Below are 12597 nucleotides of genomic sequence, written 5' to 3'. Positions count from 1 at the left end.
TTCTTGAGCAGCTAGGCAGAAGAGCTTGTATACTGCATTTCTATTCCACTTTTGTTCTCTAAGGAGTACATGGTTCACCCCCCCCCCCAGTTAATTCTTAGAACAACCCTGTGAGGTAGGTTAAGAGGCTGTGACTGACTCCAGGATCACCCAGTGAGCTTCATAACAGAGCGGGGATTTGAACCCTGATCTCCCAGGTCCTAGTCCGACACTCTAACCATTAGACCACACTGTCTTCCTAGAGTACTTTTGCTAGGGGGCAGCAGAATTAAGTAGGTAAATAAATAAGGGGAAGGCAAAACGAACCTTAAAGAACGAACTGAAGCATTTTTCTTGAAGCTTGAATTTGTTGTATTTGATGTTTTAGTGTGTTGTAAACCGCTTTGAGATTTTTTTCTTTAAAATATAAAGCGGTAGAGAAATGAAATGAAAAATATTAATATTTTTTTCAAAAATCCACCACTGTTGTGGCAGCTGTGACCTAGGTTCATGGTGCTGTTTGGCGATTAGCTTGTATATCTGAGTTTCTAACACTGTAGATGTGGAATGAATGAGGGAATCCTGGGCAAGCCGAAGGAATAACCTTTCCCCAGAGAGAAGGGAAGGTTGGGGGGCTGCCCTGCCAGGAGCGTTAGGAATCTTAAGCGAAATACATGCATTTCCTTGCAACCAACAACTAGGGGTGCTAATTGTTTGAGGGGGATGGGGGTGGAAGTCAGTGATATTTCTGGAATTTCCAGCTTTGCAAATGCCCAAGCCTTGAGCTGCAGTTACCAAGATGTGTTTTTTGGGGGGGGTGTTATCAAGGGGTGGGCAAAATCAGCCTGTGTGTTGGGCAGGTAGCAAGGTGGTGGCAGAAATAGCTGCGTGGAACAGTTTCTGTACAAAACACGGGGAAGTCAGACCCCTTTGCAAGAGTGTCTGCCTGGGGAAGTGAGGCAGGAACATGTGGGTTGTGGTCTCTTGCAGATGAACAACAAGCTTTCCCCCCAAGGCACACCTGGCTCTGGGATGAGGGGTGAGGTGGAGCTGCGAATGGGGGGAGTTGGCTTGTAACCCCCAGGCCTGAAACGGTGCATTCTCTGGGATTTTCCCATGTGGCGCAGACTGAGCATGCTCCGTTTGGCATTTGTCGCTTTGTTTTATGCTCCGCCTGCCTGGAGTTAACTCTTGCGGTTCCTATCTGGTGATAAGCACCTCCTTACCAATCATCCGGATGTTGCCCATCACGGCCCCAGTGCTCCCCGGGAATGGCACAGAAGGGGCCCCAATGCACTCCGATGAGAGAAAGCATTTTTTCATGCAGAGTGCAGTTAAACTATGGAACTCCCTCCCCCAGGAGGCAATGATAGTCTTTAAAAGAGGATTAGACAAATTTGTGGTTACGAATGGCTACTAGCCATGATGGCTGTGCTCTGCCACCACAGTTGGAAGAAGCAGTGCTTCTGAATTCCAGTTGCTGGAAACGGCAGGAGCAGAGAGCGCTCTTGTGTTCGAATTCTGCTTGCGGATTCGCAGGCATCTGGTTGGCCGCTGTGAGAACAGGATACTCCATTGGCTGGATCCAGCAAGGCTCTTCTTACGTCCTTAACTGTTGACTCTGGGCGGGACCCTCCCTGGCAGAGCTAACACCAGGGTGGGTGTTTTGTGCGCCTGGTCCTCTGCCTGGCCTCTGAGCCCAGCTGCACCACACAGCTCCTAGCCAGAGTAACTCTGCAGCCTGGGCCTGGGTCTGGGTCTCAGGGCTGGCTGTGTGCCTGCCTGGCTCAGACTGATGGAGTGTGCCACCTTGGGCTGCTGTGCCAGCCCCCAGCTACACCCTGCAGGCTGCCTGTTGTCTCGCCAGTGGCTGGGCACTGACTCACAACTGCTTGTTTGCACAGCTTGTGTGATTCACAGAGGAGGTTGGGGGGGGAGAGGCTGTTGCTGCTGGGCCCGCACCCTGCCATTAGCCTGGTCACGTGCCGGGGTAAGCGGGGAGCGTCTTTTTGGTTCTCAACTTTGTTGTCGGAGGCTGGAGGTGTTTGCGTTCCTTGCCTGTGAAAGGCCTGGAGGGATGTGTTTGAGAGATGAGAGTCACTCCGGACTTCACTGTGAGTACCGTAAGCTTGTGTGCATGTTGCACGCTGCTCGCCTCTCCATCCCACTTGGCACTCTGCACAGCCGAAGCAGCGGCAGGGGTGGGGATCGATTGGGGGCTGTTCTCCCAGGACAGAATTTGCTTTGATCTCTTGTAGAAGTTGGGGGGGGGCTGGGAGAGATGAGTTTTGGGGGTTGCCCACGAAAGCCTGCTCTAGTCCTGATGAAGCTTAGCTTGGCACAGGATCCTGGGCTACATACAAGCTAAAATGGGGGTGCTCTCCTTAGACTTGGATTTCACTATGACATGGAGGGAAAGTGGCAGAGCTTCTCCTTGGCAGTTTCTGGTGCTTCCCTGGTATCCCTGCAGCCTCTCTTTCTCCTCCCCCCCTCGCCCCCACCTGCAACGCCTCTTCTGTCCTTCATTGGTTAGCAGCTGACCTGGACACCTGTGCAGGAGTGAAAAGGTGCATAGGCAAGTGAGGCCCTTCTCCCAGTGGGATGGGTGAGGTCCAAGGGTGCCAAGTTCCTCCTTCCTGCTGGGGGCTGGCTTCTCTCTCTGCCAGCTTTAAAGGGCACCTGTTGTAGCCCAGTTGAGGTGGCCCAGCCTTGAGTCAAGGTGTATCAGGCTCCTCAAGGCGACATACTCTGAAAGCACACCTGTCGAGCCTTCAGAACCCTATGATGTGGCTCCTTGCACCAAAGTAGGAGAAAGGCTTTCTTTCCCCAGTGCAGCTGCTGCCATTGTACAGGCAGCTTTGTACGGAAGTTTCCTGAGCCCTCCCTGCTCTGACCATCTTCCTGCTCGGGGAGACTCTTTTAATTTCCTTGGACTCCGGTTTTAGCTAGCTGCTGGCTTTATTGTTTCATTCGCCGAATCAGATGTTTGTTTGCTTGCTTGAAAGTATTTTATATACCTTCAGTCCGCACCATATAGCAGGACAGTATACAATTTTATGGGATGCGGATGGCGCTGTGGTCTAAACCACTGAGCCTAGGGCTTGCCAGTGAGAAGGTCGGCGGTTCGAATCCCTGCAACAGGGCGAGCTCCCATTGCTCGGTCCCAGCTCCTGCCAACCTAGCAGTTCAAAAGCACATCAAAGTGCAAGTAGATAAATAGGTACCGCTCCAGCGGGAAGGTAAACGGTGTTTCCATGCACTGCTCTGGTTTCGCCAGAAGCGGCTTAGTCATGCTGGCCACATGACCCAGAAAAACGGTTTGCAGACAAACGCCGGCTCCCTCTGCCAGTAAAGCGAGATGAGTGCCGCAACCCCAGAGTCGTTCACGACTGGACTTAACTGTCAGGGGTCCTTTACCTTTCATACAGTTTTATATATATGATCATTAAAATGACTGGCTGCTCAAGAAAACAGATGCACAGGTCTGTTGGCATAAAAAGATCTTCACGAGGCACCTGAAAGTCAAAAGTAAAGGTGCCTGCATGGGAGCAGCAGCGACACGTAATACCCAACTGCTGGGGGAGGCTAGTCGGGCATCTGTAGCAGGGGGGGGGAGGGGAAGGGCGCAGATAGCTGCTAGCACTTCTCTGAAAGATCTCTGTGATAGGGCTCAGATAGAAGGGCTCATACAAGCCTTAATTTTTAAATTGCATTTATGCCAGATAAATATTGTAAGCTGCTGGGTGAAGGCTTTCAATAAATATAAAGTCCAATGGCTAGCTGCAGCAGTTGGACCAGACCTGAGTGGTTCCACTTAGTCTACCCTATTCTTTCCCATGGTAACCCCACCTCCAGGCGCTAGGTGCGTTTTGCTACTGGCGCGAGTCCAATTGCGACTACGCGGAGATTTCTGGGCACCAGGTTGGCAGCCGCAGTTTTCAAAACCTTGGTTAATACCATTTCCATTTCCCTGGTGTGTGTTTCTCTTCCTTGCATACTGAGACAAATGAATGGAGTAAGCTACAGTCAAGCAATGTAGTTGAGATCATAGAATCATAGAGCTGTAGTGTTGGAAGCGACCCCCAAGGTGAATAGACATTGTGGCGACTATAACCTAGGTTTAAGGTGCCGTTCAGCACCTTGCTTAAATATCTGAGTATCTGCCCACCAGAAGGACAGAAGGACCACAGCTCGCCCCTTTCTGTCTGTAGTATTTCTGCCCTCTGTATTTCTGCTCTCTGCCTTCCAGGGGATCCCAGGGCAGAATTTCATTGGCCTTGAGTTTCATGAGATGACACCCCAGTTCTTGTGTTATGAGAGGGAGAGGGAAGCCCCTCTTTCTGGTTGTGTTTCTCCTCCCCTTCTCCCCTTCTGCTGCAATGAACATAGGAGCTCCAAGACTTTCCCGGCAGATATTGTCTCAGGCTAGCTGGAGTCCATGCTTGCAAAATGCCTTTGGGTCTTCTTTGCTCCTGCACCAGAATGTCTTTCGCCAGCTTTGGTCTGTGCTTAACGGAAGCAGCTGTGCGATAAGACACTGAACAGGTTGGGCAAAAGCACGAAATGCTACATTCTCACTTTTCCCTTGTGAAAAGGCTGGGGAAAGCCAGTGGTTGGGGAACCGGCCAACCACAAGAGCCAAGAGGTTGGAGGCAGCCGGGGTGGGGTGGGGTCGGCTGTGGCTCCTGCCAGAGCACCGAAAGCCTTGGGATGCTCTGGGATGCCGATACTGACAGCTTTCCTTTCACCCCTCTGCCCTTTGCTTAGGAGCGGCAGCGGCTGGAGACCATCCTGAGCCTGTGTGCCGAGTACACTCACAGCGATGGCGATCCGGGCCAGGAGCACAACACTTTCCCCAGCGCTGCTGCCGAGGGCGCTGGCCAGCCGGGAAGGAGGCCCTCCAAGGGCTCCATCAGTCTTGGACGAGCGAAGGAGCAGCTGGTGGGAACCCTGGGCCTGCGGGAGAGGGAGAGCTTGGAGCGCTCGGATGAGGACCACCTGAAAGAGGAAAGCAGCAGCACGGAGAGTGCCGGCCAGGAGGTGAGAGGGCCGTGCTTGGAGCTGGGAGGACAAGGAGGAGCATAAGGGACTGCCCTGGGTGGAGTGCTCCTTTGCTCCCCAAACTGGCGCTTTCCACTTTCCACTGTCACTTTTTTTGGAAGACAGCTGCTATCTTCCCTGACCAGGCTGGCTGGGGCTGATGGGAGTTGGAGTCCCACAACAGGTTGAGGGCAGCTGACTTCGCATGTAACCTTGGTAGGCTCAGAGAGGAGAGAGTGGTTTGTGCATCTCTCCATCTCTTTGGGGAGAAGAATTATATGCCTGTCCCACCCCCAGTGTGTCTGGGATACCTCTGGCTAACAGAGTTCATGGCTGGTGTTGTGGTATGAATTTCAGATAAAACTTTATTCGCATTAGCCAATGGCCATAGCAACAGTAAAACATTATGGTATATGCAGAAAAGGAAATTTGATATAAGAGCACAATCTAAAGTCCTGAATCAGCTGTCAGTTAGTGGCCCTTATTCTGATCGCCCCTGCTATGAACCTAGCAACCTTTGCTGTTATCTGCTCATTTAGATCTGATAGAAGGAATGGTATGAATTTATTTCTACCCCACCTGTTTGTTACACAGGGAACACCTATTAAACAGAACACATGGAACCAAGAGAATTAGAAGCAAGCTTCAGCAGATTCAGTTTATTAGAGCTATTGCAATAGGACAACCTCTCAGCAAAACTGCTAGTTAGGAGAAAGAAATAAAAAAGTTGTCCACTAGCACCTTAGAGACCAACTAAGTATGTTCTGGTATGAGCTTCCGTGTACATGCACACTTCTTCAGATACACCAACACGGCTACCTGCCTGGTGCTAGTTAGGAGGATTGCCCAGAGCAAATTCGTAACAAAGCTTATGCAGGATTTCAAGCACAGCAGACAAGGAGTCATAAACATCAAGCATTCTTCTACATACCTCAAAAATGGTTACAGGTCATGGGATAGAAAGATCCTTGACCTCACACTGGTAATCAACTTTCCTGGGATGTCCCAAACCATTTGGTCCTAACTATTCAGTGGGGGCTGTTGACATTCCTTTCCCATGCCTGCCCTTGGGACCTCTCAAGGAGATGCCAGTGCAAACTCACAACAGAGACAGGAAAACATCCTGCCGTTTGTGCCACTTTCAGGGTAAGAGAGGAGAGATGGAATGCAGCCTAGGAATGAGTCACTGATTTTTTTTTTCATTATTCCCCCCTTTGATTATAACCTTTCCAAGGTTTATAATCCCACTTTAACAAAGTCGTTAATCTACCAAGACATAGTCCCTTTTGGACATATTTACTAGACCATTAACATTGGCAAGCGTTGAACACCACAACATAGCAATATAATACAAAGAATGACTGAAAGGAGAATTGATAACCCCCCTTTCAAGGCTTCCTTGATGCAACTAGTCTGAGGATACCAATATGGCAATCCTTTATGCCATGGGTAGGCAAACTAAGGCCCGGGGGCTGGATCAGGCCCAAACATATTCTAAATCCGGCCTGCGGATGGTCCAGGAATCAGCGTGTTTTTACATGAGTAGAATGTGTCCTTTTATTTAAAATGCATCTCTGGGTTATTTGTGAGGCTTGGGAATTTGTTCATCCCCCCCCCCAAAAAAAATATAGTCTGCCCCCCCACAAGGTCTGAGGGACAGTGGACTGGCCCCCTGCTGAAAAAGTTTGCTGACCCCTGCTTTATGTTGTTCTTATTAAATTCTCTATGTTTTTTTTCTTCAAACATGTCAGCTTATGCTTTACATGCAGCAGGGAGGCCTAGTCATCAAGGACACATGAAGTTTTCTTGCATCAACTTTATTTTGTGCCCGGTGTCAAATTAGTCTTCTAATTAGGCTACCCTCTTTGCTGATTTTTCCAAACCCTCCGCAGCACGAAGAGCCACCCAGCTCCAAAGCCAGCCAGGAGGCGGCGCTGCTGGAGGAGGAGCGCACCCGTGTCCTGGCCAGCGTCGATCAGCTGAAGAGCCGAGCTAAGGAGCTGGAGCAGCAGCTGCAGGAAACAGCCCGGGAGGTTAGGCAGGGATGAGGGCAAAGGGTAGAGCTCCTTCCTCTCGGCTGTGCCCCGTTTGGTCATGCTGATGGGCAGGGCACAGCCCAGGAGGGACCCTGTCATAGATTTCATTCATGAATGAAGAGTTGCTGGAGCTCAGGGAGGCCTCTAACTCACCCCCACCTCCCGATGGCTCCTCCTGCAGAGAGAGGCCTGGGCCCTGAGTCTTAGCATGATGGGGCTCCTTCTCTCTCGCCCAGGCGGAGATGGAGCGGGCCCTCCTGCAAGGCGAGCGGGAGGCCGAACTGATCCAGCTGCAGCAGGAGCAGAAGGCAGTGCAGCAGTTGCAGGAGCGCATGTCTGGTCTGGACGCCGCCATCCACCGGGACAAGGTAAATGGCTGGCGCCCGAGGCCTCTTGGCTGCCCCAGTGCCACCTGGCCACCCTTTAGGGAGGCACAACCAGGCCATATGTGGCCCTCGGCTTGGGCTGGCCCCGCTCCGCCCAGCTTGGCTGCTCTGTTCCTCACCCCCCGCCCCCAAGGACGCTACACCGGGGGGAACTGGGTTGCCAAAGGGGCCCTGGCACTTTCCCTTGCCTCTCTGCTGGGTTTTCAAGCCAAGGTGACTCGCTCGGGAGCTGAACTCAAGGCGGTTCCTCTTGGTGCTTGGTGGCAAGCTGGAAAAGCGCTTGGGTGCTCCAGAGGGGAGCCCTCCCTTTCCAAGCTGTGGTGTCTGAGGTGTCTCTTCTCAAGCCAGGCAGTGCTCTTTGCATCCACCTCCCTGGCGATGCTCAAGGCTGGGCCCTTCCTTGCCCCAATTCATCTTTCCAGACCAGAGGCATTAAGAAGACCTTTGCCTGCAGCTCCAGCCCAGCACCTTGGCTGGCTGGGGATGGAAGCACGTTGCCCCTGGGACCCGATTCCCACCATGCCCCTGGACTCCCTGGCATTTAGCCCCCCCAGGTGCTTGTTTGGGGGCTGCCGATTCCCAGCCTTTCTTAAACCTTTGCTCCCGCAGGGAGCCCTGAGGGGACGCACACACCTTGCGAAGCGCTGCCACTAACCCCCCGCCTCGCACTAACCAGCTCTAACCCTCTCTCCGTTCTCTCTCTGTCTCTCTTTCTCTCTCTGACTCTGATTGCTTGGATGCCTGCCTGCCTGCATCTTGCTGGTGGGCCACCCTAACTGAGACAGTGAGGCGGAGCATGGCTGAAGCCCAAAAGACAGGCGGAGGAGGAGGAGGAGGGAGGGTCTATTGCATGTGTACAAACATCCCACCTGATCGGAGGCTGCCTGGCAGGGACACGGCTCCAGGGCCTAGCCTTGGCACCTCCTGGGGAGCTGGGCGGGGGGCTGAGGGGGCTTGGGTGCCTTCAAGGAGCTCTGCAGTGCCCTGCCTCTCCCCCATGCGGGTGCCCGTCCCAGCTGCCCCCCAACAGGCAGGGGTCTTCAGCGCTTCAGTCTAGCTGCGGGGAAACTTGCAGGTTTGTTAATGCACAACTGTGGATTTGGATGCACAACTGCTGATGCCGTTGAAGGCGGGCTCAGGGCTTGCTGTTCTGTTTCCCAGTGTGTAGGCCTCCCCAGCTTTGGATTATTCCTTAAGGACAGTGGAAAACCACCCAGTCTACTGCTGGCACATTAAATGCACTATAAAAACTCAGGGTGATGTGGAGTCTTTGAGGGCTGTGCAAGTGATCTAATTTCACAGGGTCGGGAGGACCTAAGCCAGGGGGTGGGGGTCAATACTGCACAGGACAGTCTGTGTGGATGGAGTGCCAGTGCATGACGCCTAGGCAGGCTGACCCAGAATTGAAAAGCGGCAACTGACACCCACCCACCCACCCTGAGCAATGGTGGAGCTTCATGCTCCGGCACCAGGGGGAGGGGGCGAAGAGTAGGCGGGGCGGGGCTGGCACGTAGGGGCGTGGAGCGTGTCCCGAGGGCGTGGTGCGCATCCTGGGGGCGTGGCACCCAGCGCGGGCGGGGGGGGTCAGCCACAATGGCACCCCATCGGGATAGCGCTGCTGGGGGCGGTGCGCTCCCCCCGCATGCTTCTTCCTCTGCCAGTGACCCTGAGATTCTGCCCCAAGGAAAACTGGATGATACATTCTATTGGTTTTTATTGTGTGCCCCTGCCACATTCTGTGGACTCCTGTGAAGTCAGATCCGGCATGCAGCCTTGGCCACGGGTGGCAATGTGCTTGCTGCCCCCAGTGTGGGCCTGGTGCCTCTCTCCTGCTGCCAACTCACTCACTGACATGTACCCCAAAGTGCCCAGAGCCCCCAGGAAACGGTGCTGCACTAACTCCAGAGAGGTGTGAGCCTAGTTTTGTGTCTCAAACATAGCAATGCTTGTGCATCATGAGTCAACTCTGGAGTGGCTGGGATGGGGCTGGAGGGAGGGGGTGTGTCTCATCCTGAAAATGCCCATTTTCTGGACTCCTGGGTATCTCTAGAGATCTTTGCAACAGCTGACATGGTGGACTCTTCTGGGCAGGCCAGTAATTGGCCGGAAAGGACTTGTGGGTGACCAAGCCTGCCCTTTGGGCACATGGTGACTTTGAGACGCAAGACTGAGGTTCCCAGTAGCTGCCCGGTAACCCTGTTAGAGTTTGAGCCCCTTGCTAACCTCCTGCCCCCTTGCTTTGCATGGCCTGCTCTTGAGAAGTGTGTTTTCTCTCTCTTTCTCTCTCTCTCTTCCGTGTGTGTTGTTTTCTCCCGGATTCAGGAGAGGGCAAAGGTTGATGCTGAAAGGAAGGAACTTGAGCGACTGCGGGCACTATACTCTGAGCTCAAGCGCCAGCTTGATAACTGCCCTGAGTCAATGAGGGAGCAGTTGCAGGACCAGATGCAAAGGGTCAGTGTCTCCTCCCCTGCCCCCCACCATCTCCCCGCCTGTAGCCGGGGTCAGCGCCTGGCTGAGGGTAAGCATGGCAGGCTGGCTTGGGTTGGTGGGGCACAACTCAGCAGGGCCTGGCGCCCTGGCAGCTCTTCTTGGGAGGACGGCTTTTCCGGAAGAGGGAGCTCAGATCATGGGTGGGGGCCCTCCTCTCCTTGAGCCCTCTTTGCGGAGCACGAAGGGGCTAAGACTGGAATGAAGCTGAGCCCATCCTGGCAGGGAGCAAGGGTTGCCAAGTCCTCAAGAAACCCACCCTACACCCCTTTCTCATGGCTCCTGCTGGCACCAGAGGAGTCTCCAGGAGGCTGTCAGCTCCTGAATGCCCCTCAAGCTACTTTCCTCCTTGAACCGTTTTGCTGGTTACATGTCCTTTTGATTAAAAAAGAGCTCGCCTTCTGCCATTTTGTTTTTTGTTTTTGCAATGGTTTGCTTGCAGAGGAGAGCCAGAGCAGCCCTGTCCTTCAGGTTGCCTCTGCTGACTCTGCAGCCTTTGGACCCTTGTCCCACCTGCCCAGTGACCCTCTGGAAGGCTTGGACTTGGATGCACATAGAAAGTCCTAGGTCCAATCCCCAGCAGAATCTCCAGGAGAAAAACCCCTGGGAATCCTTGCTGAGCTAGATGGACCAATATTCCTTCCCCCTGCCCAAGCCAGCCACCTTCCCCGAGTCCCAGCTGAGCCGCTGTGTCCCTGCTGCAGGAAGCGGAGGCCCTGGAGACGGAGACGAAGCTGTTTGAGGACCTGGAGTTCCAGCACCTGGAGAAGGAGAGCCGCCTGGAGGAGGAACGCGAGATGCTCAGCCAGCAGCTCCTGCACAGCAAAGCCGAGAGCCACCGCAGCGTGGCACGGAGGAAGGTGGGTGGGCAACAGCGGAGAAGGAAGCCCTTTGAGCCGGGGGGCACTGGCCATGTGGCACTTGCTCAGCCCCCAACCCCGCTCTTTCCGTGTCCCCGCAGGAACGCCTGGCAGCGCTGGAGAGTCAAGCCAACCAGATCAGGCTGCAGGCTGCTCAGGAGGCTGACCGGCTGGGCAAGGAGAAAGCCACCACCTTGCAGATGCTGCAGAAGGTACTGGCTGGCAAGGAGGGCATCTGCCAGAGCTGGGCGAGCCATTGCAGGCAGGGCAGGGCCACCTGGGGTGGGGCTTCTGTCCTGCCAGAACCATGCCCCCATAGGGGTAAGGTTAGGTGGGACCTGGGCTATTGACATTGGGGAGGGCATGGCTCTCCCCTTGACACTGTGCCATAGGGGAGAGGGAGCTGGAAGCTGGGTGGTATGGCTGGAAGCACCCCAGCAAGCTTCTCCCTTTTCCTTCCCTGTGGTAGGAGAAGGAGACCCTCCTTGCGCTAGAGAGACGGTACCGGGTGCTGACTGGTGGCTCTGGCTTCCCCAAGGCCTCTACAGCTCTGCGAGAGGTAAAAGGACCTCTGTGGGTGCCCAGGTTTTGTGGGTGGGGTGGGCTTCAGCAAAGCCCCAAGGGTGCAGGCTTTTGCAGCCTCCTGAACTTGCAGTGGGAAGTGAGCCCTTGCCTTAGCAGTGCTGCTTGTTTCTGCCTTTCTCTCACCTTACCTTGCTAACAGCGCAGAGTTCGATGGCAGTCTCTCCTTACTAAAGAAGGAGGCTGAGAGGGAGGTGAAGAAGCAAACCCTGTCCAGGAAAGCTTGGTGTGCTGGGACCTCATGCCCAGAGCTTCTCCAGCCAATCTCCCATAGTCCGAGATAGTTAGCTATTATTATCTCCCATTATTGAGATTTTCCAGATCCATTTAAAAAAGGACTCTTCCAGTCTAGGGCGTGCTGAATTTTTCAACCTTCAAATTCCAAAAATGAAGGGTGCTAAAATGTTGTATTGGGAACTCGAAATATATTTCGTTTAGTTTTGCTTGGTTAGTAAAATGTGTGTAAAATCGCATAGAAATCATTAAAAATGATTGCCAAGTTCTTGCAGTTATATTATTATTATTATTAAGCATTACCTGTCATTTTCAGAAGATAAAATTCTTTGGTTTTCCGAAAGCAGTTCATGTGCTTCTTCATCAAACTTGGACTTGCCAAGCTAAATGTTGTCCAGTCACGAAAACAATAGCAGATTTGAATTCCTCACACCCAAAAACATATTTTTAAGACCCTTCATTGAATAAATTTGCAAAAATTAAGTTTCAGCCCCTAAAATGGCACCACCTCATGCCCTGCTTGGAGACATCTTTGTCGGCCTCTGTGAGAACAGGATGCTGGACTAGATCAGCCCCTTTGAACTGGTCCAGCTGCTGCAGGGCTCTTCTTATAGTCTTAGGTTTGCAACTTTTCATGAACTGATCACTTTGATGAATAAATTAAAAATCCTACTTAAATAAACTAAAAAGGCATTCTGATTCGGCAACAAAAAGGCCAGTTATTTTTAATCTAAGTGCTTTGCAGAACTGCTGATAAAAATGAAAGCTGCAGGTGGTTGGTGCTATCTTAGAAGGGGCATCCTGCCCCCCCTCCCTCTCCCCTCTTTCTCAAGCTGGAGGGGAGGGACTCTTTTATTGTTAGTCAGCTAAAATTTATTTAACTTGGGGGCAGCCATAATTAAAAACAGGCATGGAATTCGCAGCAACCTCCTTCCTTTTAAATTTTCGGAAACGCAGGCAGGGCAATAGAATCCAGCAAAGGGCCCATAGGTG

General features: G+C 52.9%; 1 protein-coding gene across 4 annotated transcripts in view; it reads left to right on the top strand.

Moving 5' to 3' along the window:
- The window catches only part of PHLDB1 (pleckstrin homology like domain family B member 1), a 44521-nt gene that overhangs the window by 20686 nt on the left and 11238 nt on the right, over window positions 1-12597 (top strand). For all 4 annotated transcript variants that reach the window (XM_053366311.1, XM_053366310.1, XM_053366313.1 and 1 more), the window contains 7 exons: window positions 4747-5019; window positions 6912-7052; window positions 7292-7423; window positions 9764-9892; window positions 10633-10788; window positions 10890-11000; window positions 11258-11347. In XM_053366311.1, the coding sequence (XP_053222286.1) occupies window positions 4747-5019; window positions 6912-7052; window positions 7292-7423; window positions 9764-9892; window positions 10633-10788; window positions 10890-11000; window positions 11258-11347 (1032 nt within the window). The remainder of the gene's footprint in view (window positions 1-4746; window positions 5020-6911; window positions 7053-7291; window positions 7424-9763; window positions 9893-10632; window positions 10789-10889; window positions 11001-11257; window positions 11348-12597) is intronic.

Source organism: Podarcis raffonei, chromosome 15 (genome assembly GCF_027172205.1).
Source record: "Podarcis raffonei isolate rPodRaf1 chromosome 15, rPodRaf1.pri, whole genome shotgun sequence".
NCBI lineage: Eukaryota > Metazoa > Chordata > Lepidosauria > Squamata > Lacertidae > Podarcis > Podarcis raffonei.
Note: the sequence above shows the minus strand (reverse complement) of the source record. Positions and strands in the feature narration are given on the sequence as shown.